The following is a 19,603-nucleotide window of genomic DNA, read 5'->3' on the forward strand; positions in this document are numbered from 1 at the left end:
GGAAAAATTTAAGTTGGGGAGGAGAAGCAGAAGGGTAAACAAGAGAGAGAGTGGTCAAAATCTAAGGGGCAGATGCTTCTTACTTTATCTATATTGCTCTAATTTTTAAAGCCTGCTATAGTTGTAAGAATTTGATTAAATTGCATTTTAATTCTTAGATAAATTTGGAAAATAGAAGTGTTTTTTTGTTGTTGTTGTTGTTTTTATTTACTCCCACCTCCTCCACTTAATTTTTTAAAGGCAGATAAAACATCCTACCCCAGAAACTTTGTTGGGTTAACTGTGTTTCTGTGTGTAGAGCTATATTTCACTTTCTAGAAGAACGCTAGTTCTGTTAGGGAGTAACTCTCTCTACTTGCAGTCTTTTGGGTTTTTGTCAGCCTTAGCCTGGAAGATGTTGGGCTTGCACCCACATCTGGCTGGAGGGCAGGTACCTTACTTTCTGGCCATCCACTCAAGTCTCCACGTCCAGCCCTCTCTCTGTTCACCTCTTGAAAACCTTCAAGGCTAGATCCTTAGCTCTCCTGCTCAGAGCCTCCTCTCTCATGTTTATGTTGATGATGCCTGAATCCTTAGCTCCTGTCCAAGCATTTCCTGTCACCTGCAGGCCTGTTTCCCCTTAGGTAGATGGATCTCCGGTGTGTTCCACAGGCACCTCTGACCCCTGACTCAGACGCGCTCACCAGAGTTCCTGCTTTTGCCCAACCATTGCCTGTCTTAGTGGTTCATACCAGCGTCCAAGAGCCGCCCACTCAGAGCCCATTGGCTTCCAAGTCCTATTGCGCCCCTGGGCTTCTTTCTCATTCTGCCCCTCCTCTCCATTCCTGATGCCAGTGTTCTACTTCAGGCTCTCCTCCACTCTTCAGGATTATTCTTAATTGTTTCTCTGGCTCCGTTAGCCTTCTGGAACCTCTGCTTGCCTCCACCCCCAAATTGATCTTTATAATGGGCCAATCTGCACGTCTAGTCCTTGTGTAAAATCTTTCAGAAGTGCTCCATAAAGCTCTTCATATCAGTGGACAAGTTGGTTTAAAGAGTTTCCTCCTCTTTGCATGGGTTTTCCTCCTATCAGCCGGGGCCCAGCCGCTTTGCTGGCATCCTCTGTGGAACCTCAATGAGTTGGCGGACGTGGCCTGTGGTTCTGCACCCTTTCTGATGATTGGCCCCAGAGCGAACAGCAGCAGCTGCACACAGATGACTCCCAGACGTGTGAGTCCAGCCCTGACCTTTCTCCTGAGCTCCAGACTCAGAGATCCAGTGGCTTGCTTCTCATCTCCACTTGGATGTCTTGTGGAGTCTGGAGCTGACAGGGTCAAACTGGAGCTCTTGACTTCCCACTCACTCTTTTCCTGCTCCTGCCTCACCCTTTCCCATCTGAGTAAATGGGTCCACTGTCCACCTGACTGCCCAGGCCCCAAAGCTAGGGGTGTTGCTGTCTCTTCTCTCTCCTCTCTCCACTCCCCACGGCACCCCGTCCGGAGTCCTGTCAGCCTCACCCTCAAGGCCCTGCAGCCCCAACCTGACTGTCTACTGTCTGCTGCTTTCTCCTCCGTGATCGCCACCTCTCACTGGGATTGGTCCAGCAGCCTCCTGCTGCCCTGTGAATGCCTAGAATAGATTCTCTACACAGTGGCCAGAAGGATCTTTTTAAAAAGCAAATTGTATCATGTTTCTTCTCTGCTTAACACCATCACCAGGCTTCTTGTCTCACTTGGTCATCCCCACAATGGCCTCCTGTCTCTTTCTGGAACTTACCAAACTTGTGAGGCCTTCAGGAGTCTATATTTGCTATTCTCCTCCCTGGGATCCTCTTCCCTCAGATCTTTGCTTTCCCAGATCCTTGAGATAATCTAAGTGTCAGGTCAAACATCCCTCCCCACAGAAGCCATCTCTGACCTCCCAGAGTCACCTTTATCCATCTCTTTCTATTGCAATAATTTGTTTTATTATCTTCAGCTCACGTTAAAATGGTCTTTTTCTTTTATTTTTTCATGGTAATTGTCTCTTCCTCCACTAGGACATAAGCAGTATGGATTCACCTTGTTTTCAATGTGTTTTATACATCCATTTTTGTTCAGTTGCTCAGTCATGTCTGACTCTTTGCAACTCCATGGACTGCAGCATGCCAGCCTTCTTTGTCCTTCACTGTCTCCTGGAGTTTGTTCAGATTCATGTCCATTGAGTCAATGATGCCATCTAAGCATTTCATCCTCTGTTGTCCCCTTTTCCTCCTGCTCTCAATCTTCTCCAGTATCAGGGTCTTTTCCAATGAGTTGCTTCTTTGCATCAGGTGGCCAAAGTATTGGAGTTTCAGCTTCAGCATCAGTCCTTCCAATAAATGTCCAGGATTGATTTCCTTTAGGATTGACTTGTTTGATCTCCTTGCAGTCCAAGGAACTCTCAAGAGTCTTCTCTAGCCCCACAGTTTGAAAGCATCAGTGCTGGGTGTAAGAATCAGTGAAGACCGGAGGAGGGGTTTGGTCTCAAACGCACTTAAAGGAATATGTGGCAGCCACTTGGCACAGTAGCTTCTCTTCAGATTCAAGTGCAACTTCATGCTTATGGCCTCCTGCTGATAAATAACGATGAGGGAGATTTTACTGATAAAGCTCAACTTTCTAGTCCATGTTTAATCTTTGCAGATCTATAACTTTAGGCCATAGAGCTAATGCCTGTCCCTGTGACAATACAGGTTTGCTCAAAACTTTCTATTCCTCTCTGTTTCTGACTTGAGCCCTTCTGACAACAGGGATCCAGGTTGAAGAAGGTCTGGTCTGCAATTATATAGGAGATGGGTTGTGTTTTCTTAGGGGAGCTTTGCTTGATTCAGGCTGAGATTTCCTTATGATTAGGGAAGACTGAAACTACTCACATATTTAGAGTAAGAGAGGCCACAGGTGATAACAAGTGACCTCTCAGAGTCTGTTCCTCTATTGTCAGAAGGTCAGTCATGTTACTGTTTGTGTATTCCTTTCGTTCAGGATATGGGTGGTGGTAATGGAATAATGGTATACCAACTGGCTAGAAGAATTACAACGGGAGTTTAATGCACATATTGCGATTGAAGGTAAACCATGGACTTAGTTTCTCCAGAAGTTGTCAAATGCAGGCAGCACTTGAAAGTACTAGTCTTTCATACTTTAGCAATCATATAAATTCCAGCTTGTCAGCACCATCAACATCTTCAGTCTTCAAAGAATGGCCAGTGACATGTTCAGAGAAGCCGAAAAGGTGTGTCTCATTTGTTTTAGCCTTATCGGTGGAATCAAAGTCTTGTTATTAATATGTAACTGCTGCTCTTCCACTCATGCATGGTCAGACTTCCATTTATTCCCTATAGGAAAACAGCTTTTTTCTCTCCCAGTGTCTTTTTCTGCCTGTTGGGTTATAGAACTGAAACAGATCCCATCACAAGTCTGGGGCCACCAAAAACCAACAGCCAACAACCAACCGGAAGCTGTTGTGTGCTCTCCCATATTCGAAACAGCTGGACGCATCGAGCTATGGGCACAGCTGTGGAATGGGTGCCATTGGATTTGCTGCCCATTTCCTTTTACCCCATAAATGGGCATTCCTCCTAAGTAAGCATTGTGTTAAATTGCTCTTCAGAGTAGAAGGGAGTGTCAGATCCACAGTCTTATGAAGGCTTTAAAGGCACAAAGAGTTGCCACAGGTAGAAATATTTACAGTTTTCAACTTTAGGATAGAGCAGTGCTGGACCAATTAGAGAAAAGAAAAAAAAGAAAAAACGACTTAGAGGAAATGACAAGCTGTGTAAAATCTGGGTGGAGGAGACATTATGGGCATGAGCAGTGGGGAGGCTGGACTCTGACCCCTCTGAGTTAAATCATCCCGTGTTGGCTCTTGCGGCTCACCTAGCTTAGGAGAGGCAGAGTGTATCACTCCTGGCCGTAGGGGTGCCGACGGAGGGGCAGGCCATGACCCCACAGGTGGCTGGTTGGTACAGCCAGGGAGGGAAGCCGCATGGCTATGGTTTGAATTGGGAGAGGCATTAGTGGCGTTAACCACCGGGACTCAGATTCGGTGGGGAGATGGATGCTTCCTGGTTCAGAAACATTTTTGTTGTGAAATGTGGGTGGAACTTTCGTGGAGATGTCCCGCAGGCAACGGGAAGTGTGAGAACAGTGCTTTCTTATGCTGTGATAGATCTCTCAGCGCTCCTCCGCTAGACTGGGAACTCTGTGCTTTGGGTTCTCGTCCCTTCTTTCCCTTCTTCATTTCCTTCCCTTTGCTTTAGTTCCCTGTCCCTCTCCTCCCTCCCGCCCTCCCTCCCTTCTTTCTTTCCTTTTTCTCCCTCTCTCTTCCTCTCTTTAAAAATCACACATCACTCCATAATACCCTTCAAGGTATATCACAGGGTTAAGTGTTAGCCTCAATTTTTCTGTATTATAGCTGAGATGGGATAGAAAACTTTTAACACTAGGGGTCTAAAGACACTGACAAGCTCACAAATACGTGCGGACCCTCAATGCTGGCTGATGGTTTTGAGACACCTTCTGTTTTTATGCAGTATCTTGGGAACAGCAGACAACCTGCTGGTTGGCACAGGCCCGTACTGTGCGCTACTGACCTCCTAGAACTTCTCAAGCAGTTCTTCTGGAAAATCCCCCACACTTCCAGGAGTGAAGGATGTGGCTTTGGGTTTTTTTGTGGGTTTTTTTTTTAAAAATAGATAACGAAAAAAGAGATTCAGAGGATCTGGTGCCTTTACCTTTCCTCATCTCTTTCTTACTGTTTTTCTTGTTTTCCTCTTACTTTACTTTCTGAAGATATTTATTTGTTTGTTTTGCTTGGGTTGACTTACCCTGAGTTCTTCAGACTGTCCTTTTACCTGCTGGGTTATTTTTGCCTTAGACTTTCTCAAAGTTGTGTAGCTTTACCTCTCTTCAAGTCCCAACCTGAACTTGCCCTTTCACCTTCAGATGCCTTAGCTATTCTGCTTTTCCCTGTCTATGTGCTCAGTCTTTAAGTTATGTCCATCTCCTCTGAGACCCCACAGACTGTAGCCTGCCAAGCTCCTCTCTCCATGGGATTTTCCAGGCAGGTCTGCAGTGGGTTGCCATTTCCTCCTCCAGGGGATCTTCCCAACCCGGAGGTCAAACCCACATCTCCTGCCTGCGTCTCCTGCATTGCCAGGCAGATTCTTTACCACTTGAGCCACCTAGGAAACCCTTCCTTGTCTATTCAGGCTATGATAGTGAAATGATGATAGATTATGCTGCTGATTTCAGTGACCTTAACTCTAGTACCTAATCTCCTTTGCCTCACATTTCCATCTGTGGACGGAGGGAGTGTATTAGTTTTGCTGTTGTACATAACACACCACCACAAGTTGAGTGGCTTGAACACACACGTATATTATCTCGCAGTTTCTGTGGGTCAGAAGGTAAGCACGGGTTTACAGGTCCTCTGTGTTAACTGAGGATACAGTCTCATCTCAAGGCTCAGAGAAGGGAGGGTTCACTTTTGGGCTTTCCTGATTGTTGGCAGGACCTAGTTCTTTGCAGCTTGTTGGACTAAGGGCCTCATTTCTTACTGGCTCTAGGCCAGAGGGCCCCTCGGTTCTTTGCCACACGGGCCTCCCCAACATGGCTGTTGCTTTATCAAAACCAGCAGAAGAGGGCATCTCCTGTCAAGACAGTACCATAGTCATTGAAAAAACATCCCATCACCTTGGCCATACTTAATGGATAGGAAGCAAGTCACAAGCTCCCTGACATTCAAGGGGTGGGGAGTCCTCAAAGGCATGAACATTAGGAAGTGGGGATAACTGGAGATCATTTTAGAGTCAGTCCATACAGAGAGGAGTGCTCTTGAGGGAAAAGGTTTTGAGCTCTTTAAAAAAAGACATTAAAGGCTATATTCACACTGCTCTCATGGCTCATGATTGGCCTTTATGATCATGGCTAATGCCCAAGTAATAATACTTCTTTTTGTCTCCATGTCCTGTGAAATAGGTTTTACTTCTGAAGATGACTTGTTTTCCTTTCCTGCCATTCGAAATTTCATCAGCCTCTCTGGATGAGAAAGTCAGCAGGAAAAGATCACTGTTGTTGATCTTGGTTTTAACTGGACTGACTCAGCCCTGTGGGCAGCTGAGAAAGGAGAGGCTTTTGTAAATGCTTCCTAGGTCTTTGTTAGACATCCCTCCACCGGAGGAGCCAGGTATGGGGCAGATGTGATAATAACCAGGAGCTGGAGGCCAGGTTTATTTACAGCTGAAGCATTTAACTGGGCTCGATTCATTACTTCTTCAAAGTCTCTGAAAGCTTCACCATATCTGCGCAGGCCTTTGATTCCAGCTCCCTAAACAGATGGAGAGGGGGCAGGAAGGGGAGCAGGACCTTTGTCTTGATCCACGTTTGACTCACGTTGGTCAGTTGTCTCCACAGTTAAGGCCGAAGGACAACACCCCGTCACCGCCCCCCCGCCCCCCCAACAGACACATAGTGGGGTGTCCTTTACAAATTCATTTGAATACAGAAGTCTTCCTTTCACTTTGAGGAAGAACCAGCTATGATCTGTCATGACTGCTGTCTGTGACAGAATCTCTTTAGAATGATAGTGTACACGGATTTGAGTGAGGAAGGAGGCAAATCTGATCCTTCTGTGTTTTCTTGGGGAGTAGAAGCGCAGGGAGATGAAATGGGAAGGGTGGGCGTGGTGAGAAAGAAGCTCCCTGTCCAGATTCCCAGTCCTGAGAAGCGCCGGGTTGGGCAGCGCTGGTCCTTAGCCCTACCTCCTCGAGTGGCGGGAATCGCTGCGGGGAGGGGGCGGGGGGCGCCGAGCAGGCTCCACGTCGGGCTTCACACCCGGGAGGGGCGCTAGGACCCAGGCACTCGCCGGCTGCAGGCGGGCCTGGGGAGTGAAGGCACAGAGGCTCAGGCTCGCGGCCAGAGTCCCCCGGAAGGACCGGCCCCTTGGCGCGGGGCGGGAGGCCCGAGTGCGGGGTGCGGCCGCCCTGTGCCCTCTGTGAGGGGCTGCGGTGCGGGCCACCGGCACCTCTCGAGCGCCCGGCAGCCGCCAGCCTCCAGCATGGACCCTCCGAACGCCGGCCAGGTGAGCCCCGAGCGCTGGATCTGCACGTCCGGCCAGCCGCCCCCTCCCACCACCCCGAGCCCAGAGCTGACCCTGCACCCGTTTCGGATACCATGCAGTTCCGGAGGGGCTTCTTCCCTCTCCAGCCTCTCCGTGTACTGGTGCCCAACTTCTTCCTTCCCAGGAGGGGCGCACCTCGATTGTCTGCTGTAACCGTCCGATTTATAATTCCAAATGATCCCAATCACCCACCAGCAGTGCATCTGCGTCTGTGTGGCGCTTTCCCTGGGCAAGAGCCGACCTGCAGCGCCGTCGGGCCAGTGGCGCTGACTCCTGTTGCGCCCCGAGTTTCCCACGCCGTCTCTGGGCGATGCGTGTCCCTGCCTTCCTCTGAGTGCTTCCAGCGGCTGCGTAGCTGCCATCCCTCCAGCAAAGCTAGTCCCCGCCGCCCCAGCCCTCGGCTTGGGTGGAGGGCGCCCTCCAGGATCCGGGGACCCACTCCCACCCGCGCGCGCGCGCCCAGCTCCCGGGTCCGCGCTCGCTGGGCACCTGGACCGGCCGTGAGGTTTATACCACCAGCCTGCGGTGGGGGAGATGGAATGTAGCTTCAGAGAAGGGGCTCACACTGTGGGCTGGAGGAAAGTGCGGGTGAGAAGGGTCCGGTGCAGGAGAGGCGTTGGACCAAGACAGAAACTGCCTCCCGGAACTTCGGGTGGGCAGGGGGCGGTCCTGGTGGGCGTGGGAGTGTCACCTGAAAGTGCACGTAGTTCTCGGGATCAAGTGGACACGGTCCCTGGAGTGTTGTGGGAGGCGAGGCTTGCATTAGCCTTTATAACAGCTTAGCTAGAGGTGTTCAGCGTTCAGCAGGCGTCTCTGTACTCTCAAGACTGGCGTGCCCAACCATTCTGCTTCCGGCTCGATCTTACAGCAGTTTACTGTCTCCAGATTGGCAAAACCAGAAAAACATCGCTGAGGAGTTGCTCTGGGCGAGTTTCGAGTTTCTAGGGCTGCAAGACCACCTGGTTGAGTGGTGGCTATCCGGCCCCCGCCCCCAACCTTGGCGGCCCGCTGGGTCGGGACACTGGGGGGCGTGCCTGCTCCGATAATAACTGAAGCGCGTGTGCCAGAACCTGAAGTTAAACACGTAGTGCAAACCTAGAAGAGACACTTCCTCTAAACTCAAGTGTTGTGTCAACCAAAACATTTACACAGGGCCGAGGGGGTAGGTGAGCGGCAGAGGACCCGCCCTCTAGGATTGTATAATCTGCTGGTCAGCATCACAAGTTCTACTTGACTGCCCCTCTGACCTTGAATGAGCTATTTTAACTTGGCTCAGTTTTCCAAGAAGCAAAACAGAAGAACAGTAATTCTCCAGCAGGGGAAAGAGCATCGCTATTGGGAAGCCTGCTCCCTGAATTCCAGCCCCACCTGTACCAGCTGTGAAGCCTGGGGCAAGACACCTAACCTGTCTGCATCTCAGCTACCACAAAAGGCTCAAAAAGATCCTTTAATTCTGGGAGTTTCTGTAACAGTAATTTGCCACGCTTTGGTAGCTTTCCCATGCTCACTGGTTCTTTGGAGTCTAGATTGTACTTGGTTCCACAGAGCATGCATGGACCAAAGAAATACTGGATCAGAATCAGAACTGTGGGTGAACTGTATTTTAATTCTATTCTGTTTATAGAGCTGCACAAATCTTTCAGGCTTAAGATCTGTGGGAATAAGCCTGGCTGGTTTAGTTAATACTTAGAATGCCCTGGGAAGGACCTCAAATAGAAAGTCCTGTTTTAAGTCAGAGTATAGTTGCATAAGGAGAAGGCAATGGCACCCCACTCCAGTACTCTTGCCTGGAAAATCCCATGGACGGAGGAGCCTGGTGGGCTGCAGTCCATGGGGTCTCGAAGAGTTGGATATGACTGAGCGACTTCCCTTTCACTTTTCACTTTCATGCATTGGAGAAGGAAATGGCAACCCACTCCAGTGTTCTTGCCTGGAGAACCCCAGGGACAGGGGAGCCTGGTGGGCTGCTGTCTATGGGGTCCCACAGAATCAGACAAGACTGACGTGACTTAGCAGCAGCAGCAGCATGGTTGCATAAAAGATTCTTTCTGTGCATTTGAAAGACCTTGGCCATAACCACCCCGTTAACCTAAGTGAGTAGAGAACACCCAAACTGATCCTTCAGTAAAAGAGGGATGGTCTACTGCGTATTTCATGGAGGCACCTTGGGTTATACCTGATAAACAATTTATTTACCTAGGAATGACTCTGTTAATATTAACTTCTCAGAAAAGCAGTTTATTACTTCAGTAATGAAATAGTGAAATTGTCTTTAGAGGATTCATTAAATATCAGAATGCCTAATATTGCTAGAGTTTATTGAGGTAAGCACTGCCTTAAAAAGCACTGCCTTTTTATTTAATTTCAGTAAGGAAAATAAGCAGCATGATTTATTATGTTTTCTTACAAGATAATTTTTTAAAGGAGATTTAAAAAAAAAGTAAATACAACATGAATTAAGGAAACCTTGTTTCTTCAGGTTCCAGAGATGAATAACATCATCATTACCATAATGGTGCCTATCTATTAAGCACTTACTATCAACCAAGCATTGTTCTAAGCACATTATGTACGTAGTCTCATGTAGTCAACAACTTCTGAAGGAAGTGCTCTTAATTTCTTTTAACCTACTGGTGGGGGAACTGAAGCTTCTTGCGTGAGATCACCCAGCTGATAGGCAGTAGAGCTGGACCAGCTCCTTGGGTTCATTTGCAATAATCCAAGGGATGTGTAAGACAGGAGAGGTGGGGAGGGAAAAAAGTACCTACTGAGTGTTGACTACTTTATACCCCTCAGTGCACAGATATTAATAAACACTTTATGAGTTGTGTTCTTATTTTTCTAGGTATCTTTTCTTGCTTTTAATATGATTTGGGCATCTTTTAATATGAGCAGAGGCTGACCTCTTTCTTTTTAACTATAGTGCATAGATTTGCATGTAGATGGATGAATCATTGTTCATTCAACCAATTCCCTGTGAGTCGGCACTCGGATTATTTCTAAGTTTTCACATCACATATGGGGCTAGCATTGTGGGTCTTCACATTTATATATTTCTGTACACCTGTTCAGATATTTCTGGTAGATTAATTCCTAGGGGAGAAATTGTTATATGAAAGAGTATGGTTACTATTTAGTATGTATTTTTTAATAGGTTCTGCCTACTTGTGTTCACAAAAAGAAATGTAATTTCTGGTTTGGCATCCAGTTCTTGCTTTAACACATTTTCAGGCTTTTGATGAATCAGTGTATCTGAGTGGTTCTTAGGTGTATCATTTGTAAAGTAGGGTTAGTAGGACTTGTTGGTTTCAAGGTCTTTTCTGCAAATGTATACAGTTAGAGGATGAACAAATAAAATTGTCCATATTTGACTTTTTTTTTTTAACTTCCAAACCCTGAATTTAATATGGGTTTACCTAACAGCACATGAACTCCTGAAATACCCATTTTTGGTACCCCAGATTTCTGAGGATTTCAGTGTGAGATGTGGCTTTGCCTTATCTTACATACAAATCTGTGTCCTACTCTCTTTTTGTAAAGGCATCAGTCCTGCTGGATTAAGACCTACCCTAATGACCTCATTTAATGTTAATCACCTTTTTAAATGACCTCTCTCCACATACTGTTATTTTCAGAGGTACTTGGGGCTAGGACTTTGGCCTGTGAATTTGGCAGGACACAGTTCATTCCATAACACACTCTCTGTCAGATGGCACGTACTGAGGTGTCGTCACCTGTTTTTATTTGAGAAGGACAATATGTTTCTGAAGCTACATCATGGAATCCTTTCTCTTTTCCCATCACATCCTCCCCCACTGCCTAAAAAAATGTGTGGTTTTTTTTTTTTAATTCCCTGGGTGTTCTTTAAAGGGGTCCAGTATTACTACTTGTGTCAAGTAATCTTTTATTAATGGCATTGAATCTCATGTGAGACAAGGTGACTATAGGTAGGAGGTGGTGAGAGTGGTGACTAAGAGCTTGCATCCTGAAGCAGGCTGCCTGGGTTTCTAATCCCAGCACCATCCTCACCAGCAGAGTTTTATCATCTGTAAAATGGGAAGAGTAATACTTAACCTTACAGGGTTCCTGTGCCGATTAAATGAGATAATGTATGTAAAGTACTTGGCCTAGGCTGCTGCTGCTGCTGCTAAGTCGCTTCAGTCGTATCTGACTCTGTGCGACCCCACAGACGGCAGCCCACCAGGTTTCCCCCGTCCCTGGGATTCTCCAGGCAAGAACACTGGAGTGGGTTGCCATTTCCTTCTCCAGTGCAGGAAAGTGAAAAGTGAAAGTGAAGTCGCTCAGTCGTGTCTGACTGTTCGTGACCCCATGGACTGCAGCCCACCAGGCTCCTCCGTCCATGGGATTTTCCAGGCAAGAGTACCGGAGTGGGGTGCCATTGCCTTCTCCGTGGCCTATACTAGGGGGGCTCAAAATGGGACTCTGATTACTTTGCAACTTCAGAAGTTCACAGAGCCTTTTGGGCTCAGTGTGGTCTGCCCCAGCCTGTACCCAGTGTACAGACCACCCAGAGGCTCTGCTCCTAGAGTTCCCAGGGCTTCCGTGTGCCTGCTGTGGTCTCATAGTCATTCAGTGACCATTATAAAAGTCCAACAGCTCACACACATTAAAGTCACAGGCTCGCAATTCTATCTGATAGCTGAAAAGCAACACCAGAGACCCTTCCCTCAAATTGCCCATTAAGATGATATCCCCATTTCAGTTGAGACACCCAGCTTGGCTATTAAAGTGTTAAATGTGAAAGCAGCATTTCGGTTTTTCTGGGATGTACTCTTGCCCATTTTAATGCCCCTGGAACCAGGGTGTGTTTTGCAGTCAATGGTACCTGAGAGTTAGAAACATTTTCCCATTGATCTGCCTGAGAAGATAGCCTCAGACTTACGTTCTCACCGCAACTTTTCCTTGGAAACATAAGGAGTTAAGACAGTTGTGGATTGCTCTATACCTGGGGTGAATTATCTGTCTCAATTATTGTGAAACTCTAGATTCCTGGGACCACCCTGAAACTAGGAGAGCTTGGAGTGGTCATGTGGCCTTGGGCCTACTGGACTAGACCAATATGGAGGCCAACAGGAAACCAAGGCAGTGGCTTCTCTGGAGCTGAACCATACACATCATCTCTAGTAACTGTGTGCATCCCCCGAAAGTAGAGGAAGGCCAAGGCCAGATCTGCGTTAGGAGTAGTTGCTGGCCTGCCTATGAGACCACAGATACTGTATGTACTGTATTGACTGTCCTGTGTCCTACTGTGAAGCTAAGGAAGGGCACAGCTAGGAACTCAAGGGAGTTGTGAACTGATTACCCATCTGGATCTGTGACCACTCCTGCTGGTGGGGCAGCACCTTACCAACTGCTGACGGCCAGGCAGTGGTTGTGATGTACTTGTTATTGCCTGTGAATGCATTTACTAAGTATTACCATCTGATATTTTCAACTTTTCAGTGGAGATAGGTGCATTGTTGATGATATATATCTTGAGTCTAATTATTGATTCAGGTGATTCAAAAAGGTTACTGTGATTTGGCATTAAAACAAATGATTGTTAACATGGTTATACAGAGAGTCTAGGGAATAGAGCAGGGTGCATAAATTTGATATTGATAAAGCAAAATATTTGTCATTGGGGAAATGATGCAATTTCAGTTTTCTTAGATTTTTTGCAAAGTAGGAGACAAATGCTTTTAACATGGAAAAGATACCCACAAGTACATTGAGCTAGATTTATGTTTTATTATTGATATATATGCAAGAGGATTACCTATTATGTCAAGTAACTAAACCAAAGGCAGGAGAAATTGCTGAATCCCTCAGTATAGTTGAAAAAATTCAAGGCTGTGAGAGGCTACTGGAACCAATTCTTCTATCTTATAAGACTATTATTATGCCATTATGGGAGAAGGCAATGGAGACCCACTCCAGTACTCTTGCCTGGAGAATTCCATGGACGGGGGAGCCTGGTAGGCTGCAGTCCATGGGGTCATGAAGAGTCGGACACGACTGAGTGACTTCCCTTTCACGTTTCACTCTCATGCACTGGAGAAGGAAATGGCAACCCACTCCAGTGTTCCTGCCTGGAGAATCCCAGGGACGGCGGAGCCTGACGGGCTGCCATCTATGGGGTCGCACAGAGTCAGACACGACTGAAGTGACTTAGCAGCAGCAGCATACCATTATGTCATAATTAAATGGGCAGCATTTCTTTTTCTTAATGTTACATAAAGTGATGGTGTTTTGTACAATCAGTGTTATCTTAGATTTGATTTTTGTTGTTCAGTCACTCAGTTGTGTCCGACTCTTTGCGACCCCAAGGTCTGCAGCACACCAGGCTTCCCTGTCCATTACCATCTCCCAGAGCTTGCTCAAACTCATGTCCATTGAGTCAGTGATGCCATTCAACCATCTTGTCCTCTGTCATCCCCTTCTGGAATATGGTAAAAGTGGTAAAGAGAGGTCTGGAACCTAGATCTTCTGCCTCACAAGCTTTAATTTCCCCGGCATCCACATTCCTTGACCAAAGTGTTGTCTGTAGCCTCCAGATTGGTGACAGAGTCACTTGTGTGACCCTGAGAGTGAGGAGCTTTGGCTGCAAAATTTAAGGAGGCCTTCAAATACAGGGCCAGCGTCTGAGAGTGAGTACTTTCTTAAAATGGCAATCAGTCATCTTACTCTAATCCCAGCCCTGGTTTTGATCTTTGAAAAAGATTTCAAAGTTTTCCCTAGATGATTAGGAAAAATAAACAGAAGTATAAGTGGATGAAAAAACAATCATCTAAAACACATGACCAGCAGCGTCCTCCATTGCAAGTATGAGTACTCCTGAGTGAGACCTGTGGACAGCATCCCCAAGAGCGCTTGGCATGTTGCTAAGAAAATGACCTCAAAAACACACTAACACTGTATGAGTTCTTTACCCTTGTATGTGTGTTAGGAGGCCATGGCTGATTAAGTAATAGGAAAACAAATGATTTTTATGTTTCTCAGCTCTTTTACTAGTTCCATTTAGCATTTTTAAAGGGAAAATTCAAGGCCATCTTCCTTGCAATGGAATGGAACGTGAAGAGGTAAATTCAGCACCTCATCAAATCTCTTCTGTTTTTAAGAACTGCACAAAAGATCTCCTCAGTAACCCAGGAGTGCCTTAGAAGGTTGGGGAATTCTGGATCCTGCCCTAGCTGGTGGTGGGGTGATATGAAGAAGACTAATATGAATAATACCAATGTAGACTTTACTATGAGCCTCTTTGGCAAACCACCTGTTGAACGGCATTTCTGCCCGAGGAGCATCCTTTAACAATACACATTTTTATGTCTCAAAGAGGAAAAACTCAGTTTTATCTCAGAATGACATTTCCTAAGAGACAGTGCCCGCTGAGGTATTTTCACCATCTGTCTTTTGTTGAGCAGGCTTCTCCGTTTAAGGAAGGGCATTTCAGGTCTTCTCATGTGGCAAGTGCCAGAAGTTCTTAGCATGCAGTCACTCATGTTGTAGGAATTCAGAAGTTCTTAGCATGCGGTCACCCATGTTGTAGGAATCCAGAAGTTCTTAGCATGCGGTCACCCATGTTGTAGGAATTCAGAAGTTCTTAGCATGCGGTCACCCATGTTGTAGGAATCCAGAAGTTCTTAGCATGCGGTCACTCATGTTGTAGGAATTCAGAAGTTCTTAGCATGCGGTCACCCATGTTGTAGGAATCCAGAAGTTCTTAGCATGCGGTCACTCATGTTGTAGGAATCCAGAAGTTCTTAGCATGCGGTCACTCATGTTGTAGGAATCCAGAAGTTCTTAGCATGCGGTCACTCATGTTGTAGGAATCCAGAAGTTCTTAGCATGCGGTCACCCATGTTGTAGGAATCCAGAAGTTCTTAGCATGCGGTCACTCATGTTGTAGGAATCCAGAAGTTCTTAGCATGCGGTCACCCATGTTGTAGGAATCCAGAAGTTCTTAGCATGCGGTCACCCATGTTGTAGGAATCCAGAAGTTCTTAGCATGCGGTCACCCATGTTGTAGGAATCCAGAAGTTCTTAGCATGCGGTCACTCATGTTGTAGGAATCCAGAAGTTCTTAGCATGCGGTCACTCATGTTGTAGGAATCCAGAAGTTCTTAGCATGCGGTCACTCATGTTGTAGGAATCCAGAAGTTCTTAGCATGCGGTCACTCATGTTGTAGGAATCCAGAAGTTCTTAGCATGCTGTCACTCATGCTGTAGGAATCCATTCTGTTGGAAAGGCCGTATCACCCCCATGAAAGTGAAAGTTGTTCAGTCGTGTCCGACTCTTTGTGACCCCATGGACTGACTATACAGTCCATGGAGTTCTCCAGGCCAGAATACTGGAGTGGGTAGTCATTTCCTTCTCCAGGAGATCTTCCCAACCCAGGAGCGGAACCTGGGTTTCCCACATTGCAGGCAGATTTTTCACCAGCTGAGCCACCAGGGAAGCCCAGTGGATCTCTGCAATAGCAGAAAAGATCCCATGGCTACAGGGATTGCGCAAGAAAAACAAGCAGGAGCGTGGGAGAGCAGAATGGAAGGAGAAGAGGGGAAGGCTGCCCGGGGGAAGAGAAAAAGCACTATGTCCCAACCCTTTTGCATCACAGCACAAGGAGGACAATGGTGACGTTGTCTGGGATGCTGGAGGTGGTGGACAAGCCTCTGTCTGCTCCAGACCCTGCACAGGTGGCCTGAGGGCTGAGAGAACCAGTATCGTGTCATACTGTGCCAGTTCAGGCAGTCCATTGCTGAGAAAACCCTGGTGGGAAGTGTAGCCAGCAGCAGGAGGGAGGCAGGGAGCCCAGGGCCACTGACTTATCCTCCCCACCTGCCTCAAACACTGAGCGACCTCTTGTCTTGACCCACATGTAGCTGGCCTTCTTATTTCTGCCCGAAGCCCTACCTCATACGCCCGTCTGCGGAACTTCTCTCTTTTTCTGTCTGAGCAAGATCTGGAGGCCAGGGAGAGCTGTGAGCAGCAGAGGAGGATGTAGCCAAGAGTGGTTGCATCTCCCCTCTTACCTCTTCCATTAAAGGAGCAGGTTTCCAGTGCCCGTGCAACAAGTTATGACTGAGCATCACGCAGGTGCCAGTAATACTGAGCATCACGCAGGTGCCAGTAATACTGAGCATCACGCAGGTGGCGCTTACCTTCTGGTGTGGGGAGAGGGGAAAGAATGAGAGCGTGAGAGAGAAAGCAAGTAAGTCAGAGGGCAGTCAGCATGCCTGAGGGAGAAAGAGCACCGGGGAGAAGATAAACTCGGAGAGGACTCCCAGAGATGGGGTAGGGACTGTTGCTTTATTCACTTGGGGTGTCAGAGAAGGCCTCCCTGGAAAGGTAACATTTGAGCCAAGTCCCAAAGGAAATGGGAAGCGAGCTGTGTGGATGGTTGGGAAATGCATTCCAAGCAGAGAGGAATAGTGGGTGCAGAAACCTAGAAGGAGTATTGCCATGTCCAAAGTGCAGCATGGAGGCCAGTGCAGTGGGCAGAAGCCGAGGTCAGTCAAAGGGGTCACTGAGGCCTTGTCCTCTAGTGCGAAGACTCTGAGCCAGGTGGGAGTGATGGAGCCTGATCTAAGCTGGGCCGATCATGCCGGCTGCTGAATTGAGAATAACGTTACTGAGGGGAGCCAGGGTGAAGCTGAAGGCTGACCCGGAAGCCTTTCCTCATAACCTGCCTTTGAGTACCTATAAGAGAGTTTTCAAGGGAAAAGGTGGGTCATGGTTTGTTAACTGAAAAATACTGCTCTACGTAAATGAACCTAGTCAGTGGACAGATGAGAACTGACGGAATCATTGGTTGCAGAAATGGATCTGATAAATGGGGTGACAGAGAGAAAGAGAGAGAGAAGCCTAGCATCCGTGAACCTGGTGCTGTTGCCGAGTGAGGCACGCCAGGAGCAGGAGAAAGGCAGTCTCGGCTAACACGTGACCTGACACACACCTGGTGTGACGGAGGTGCTCCTGCGAGCTTCCTTTCACTGGGCCACAGCATTGTTGGTCTGGTTTCAATGACTGCTTTCACAGGTCTGAAAATCCCACCATCGCACTGGGTCTAACATATGCAGCAACTAACTGTCTGATCTACTGGCCAAGGCCTTCTACAGAATTAAAACAACTGCTGGTCTCTCAAAATGTATACCAGAAAAGCTTCCATCAGCTGAAATAAAAATAGACTCAAGAGGAACATCATTAGTAAGGAAAGGTGTGCTTATTTTTTAGTTATACCATAGGTTGAATGGCTAAAACAGCAGAAAATTAGTTTCTCATGATTCAAAGCTAGAAGCCCAAGACCAAGATGCCATCAGGGTTAGTGTCCAGGAGGCTCCTCTCCGTGGCTTATAGATGGCTGTCTTCTCGCTCTGTCCTCACAGGGCCTTTTTCCTGGCACTCATGGAGAGTGCTATAGTGTCTCATCTTTCCTTAAGGTCACCAGTCCTATTGGATTAGGGCCCCACCCATTATTTCCCTAAAGGCCCTATTTGCAAATATAGTCACATCAAGCATTAAGACTTCACCCTTTGAATCTTAGGGGGGGTGCACTTCAGTCTGTAACATCAGGCAAATGTTGCAAGTTTTTTTCTTGTTGTTAATGTACCTTTAAAGTGTACAGTATGCTGGTTTGGACAAAAATGCAGTCACAGAATATGCCCATGAAACTACTGCAATCTAGAGAGAGTACTGCTCTGTCATCTCCTCCTCATGCTTTTGCCTAGGCAACCCCACCATAGACCTCAAGTAGCCACTAGTTGTCATCTTATTCCAGTAGACTAGATTTACCTTTTCTAGAATTTCATATCAGTCAAATCATACATGTAGCCTTTCCTGTCTGTGTTTTATTTTTCAGTTGTACCATAGGTTGAATGGCTAAAACAGCAGATAATTGGTTTCTCATGATTCAAAGCTGGAAGCCCTGTTTTCCTGTGTTTCTTTCACACAGTGTAATGATTTTGAGATTCATTCATATTGCTGTGTGTATCAGTCGTTTGTCACATTTTATCATTGAGTTGTTTTCTGTTTTATGGATGTACTGCAGTTGACTTACTCACCTGGTAATGAACACTTGGGTTATTTCCAGTTTGGAGCTATTATTTTAAACTCTGCTCTAGACCAGCCTTTGGGCATATATTTTCATAGCTGTTGGGTGAGTGTGAGAAGTGAAATCTCATGGCTGTAAGGCAAGTATATGTTTAATATAAAACTGTTGGACTGTTTACATTCCCATCAGCAGCGTGTGAGAGTGCCAGCTATTCCACATCCCGGTTGTCACTTGGTATTGTCAGCCTCTTGCATTTATAGCCATTTTAGCAAATGTATAGTGATATCTCATTGTGACTTTATTTGCACCTTGCTAATGACTAGTAATATGCTGAGCATTTTTTGTTTTTCATGTGCCTACTGGCTATTTTAATGTCTTGTGTTGTGAAGCGTCTGTTCAAAGTTTTTACCCAATTTTTATTTGTCTTGATTATTGATTATAAGAATTCTTTATATATTCTGCATGCATGTCTTTGAATATGTATTTCTTCCAGTCTGTGGCTTGCCTTTTTATTTTCTTAGGATTATCTCTAAAAGAGCACACTTTTACACTTTTGTTGAATTCCAGTTTATCAAGTGTTTTTTCTTTCATGGTTTGTGCATTTTACATTCTTTCTAAATAATGTTTGCTCAACTCTAGTTTGTAAAGATCTTCTCCTGTGTCTAGTTCTAGCTTCTTTTGTTCCATGGTCTATTTCTAGTCAATGTTTGTGTATAGTGTAAGGTAAGGGATGAGGGTTGCTAGTTTGTACTTTGCTTTTGCATATGGCTATTCAGTGATATGGTAGGGACCTAACAGAAGCAGAAGATATTAAGAAGAGGTGGCAAGAATACACAGAAGAACTGTACAAAAAAGAACTGTACAAAAAGATCTTCACGACCCAGATAATCACAGTGGTGTGATCACTCATCTAGAGTCAGACATCCTGGAATGTGAAGTCAAGTGGGCCTTAGGAAGCATCACTACAAACAAAGCTAATGGGGTTGATGGAATTCCAGTTGAGCTATTTCAAATCCTGAAAGACGATGCTGTGAAAGTGCTGCACTCAATATGCCAGCAAATTTGGAAAACTCAGCAGTGGCCACAGGACTGGGAAAGGTCAGTTTTCATTCTAATCCCAAAGAAAGGCAATGCCAAAGAATGCTCAAACTACCGCACAATTGCACTCATCTCACACGCTAGTAAAGTGATGCTTAAAATTCTCCGAGCCAGGCTTCAGCAATATGTGAACCGTGAACTTCAGATGTCCAAGCTGGTTTTAGAAAAGGCAGAGGAACCAGAGATCAAATTGCCAACATCTGCTGGATCATCAAAAAAGCAAGAGAGTTCGAGAAAAACATCTATTTCTGCTTTATTGACTATGCCAAAGCCTTTGACTGTGTGGATCACAATAAACTGGAAAATTATGAAAGAGATGGGAATACCAGACCACC

The 19,603-nt window shown here is 46.3% G+C and overlaps 1 protein-coding gene across 1 annotated transcript in view; it reads left to right on the forward strand.

Moving 5' to 3' along the window:
- Window positions 1-6,887: 6,887 nt before the first annotated feature.
- PDE8B (phosphodiesterase 8B) overlaps window positions 6,888-19,603 on the forward strand; it is a 254,927-nt gene continuing 242,211 nt past the window's right edge. The window contains exon 1 of the mRNA XM_070468576.1: window positions 6,888-7,080. Coding sequence (XP_070324677.1) covers window positions 7,057-7,080 — 24 coding nt within the window. The 5' untranslated portion in view covers window positions 6,888-7,056. The remainder of the gene's footprint in view (window positions 7,081-19,603) is intronic.

This window comes from Odocoileus virginianus, chromosome 6 (genome assembly GCF_023699985.2).
Source record: "Odocoileus virginianus isolate 20LAN1187 ecotype Illinois chromosome 6, Ovbor_1.2, whole genome shotgun sequence".
Taxonomy (NCBI): Eukaryota; Metazoa; Chordata; class Mammalia; order Artiodactyla; family Cervidae; genus Odocoileus; species Odocoileus virginianus.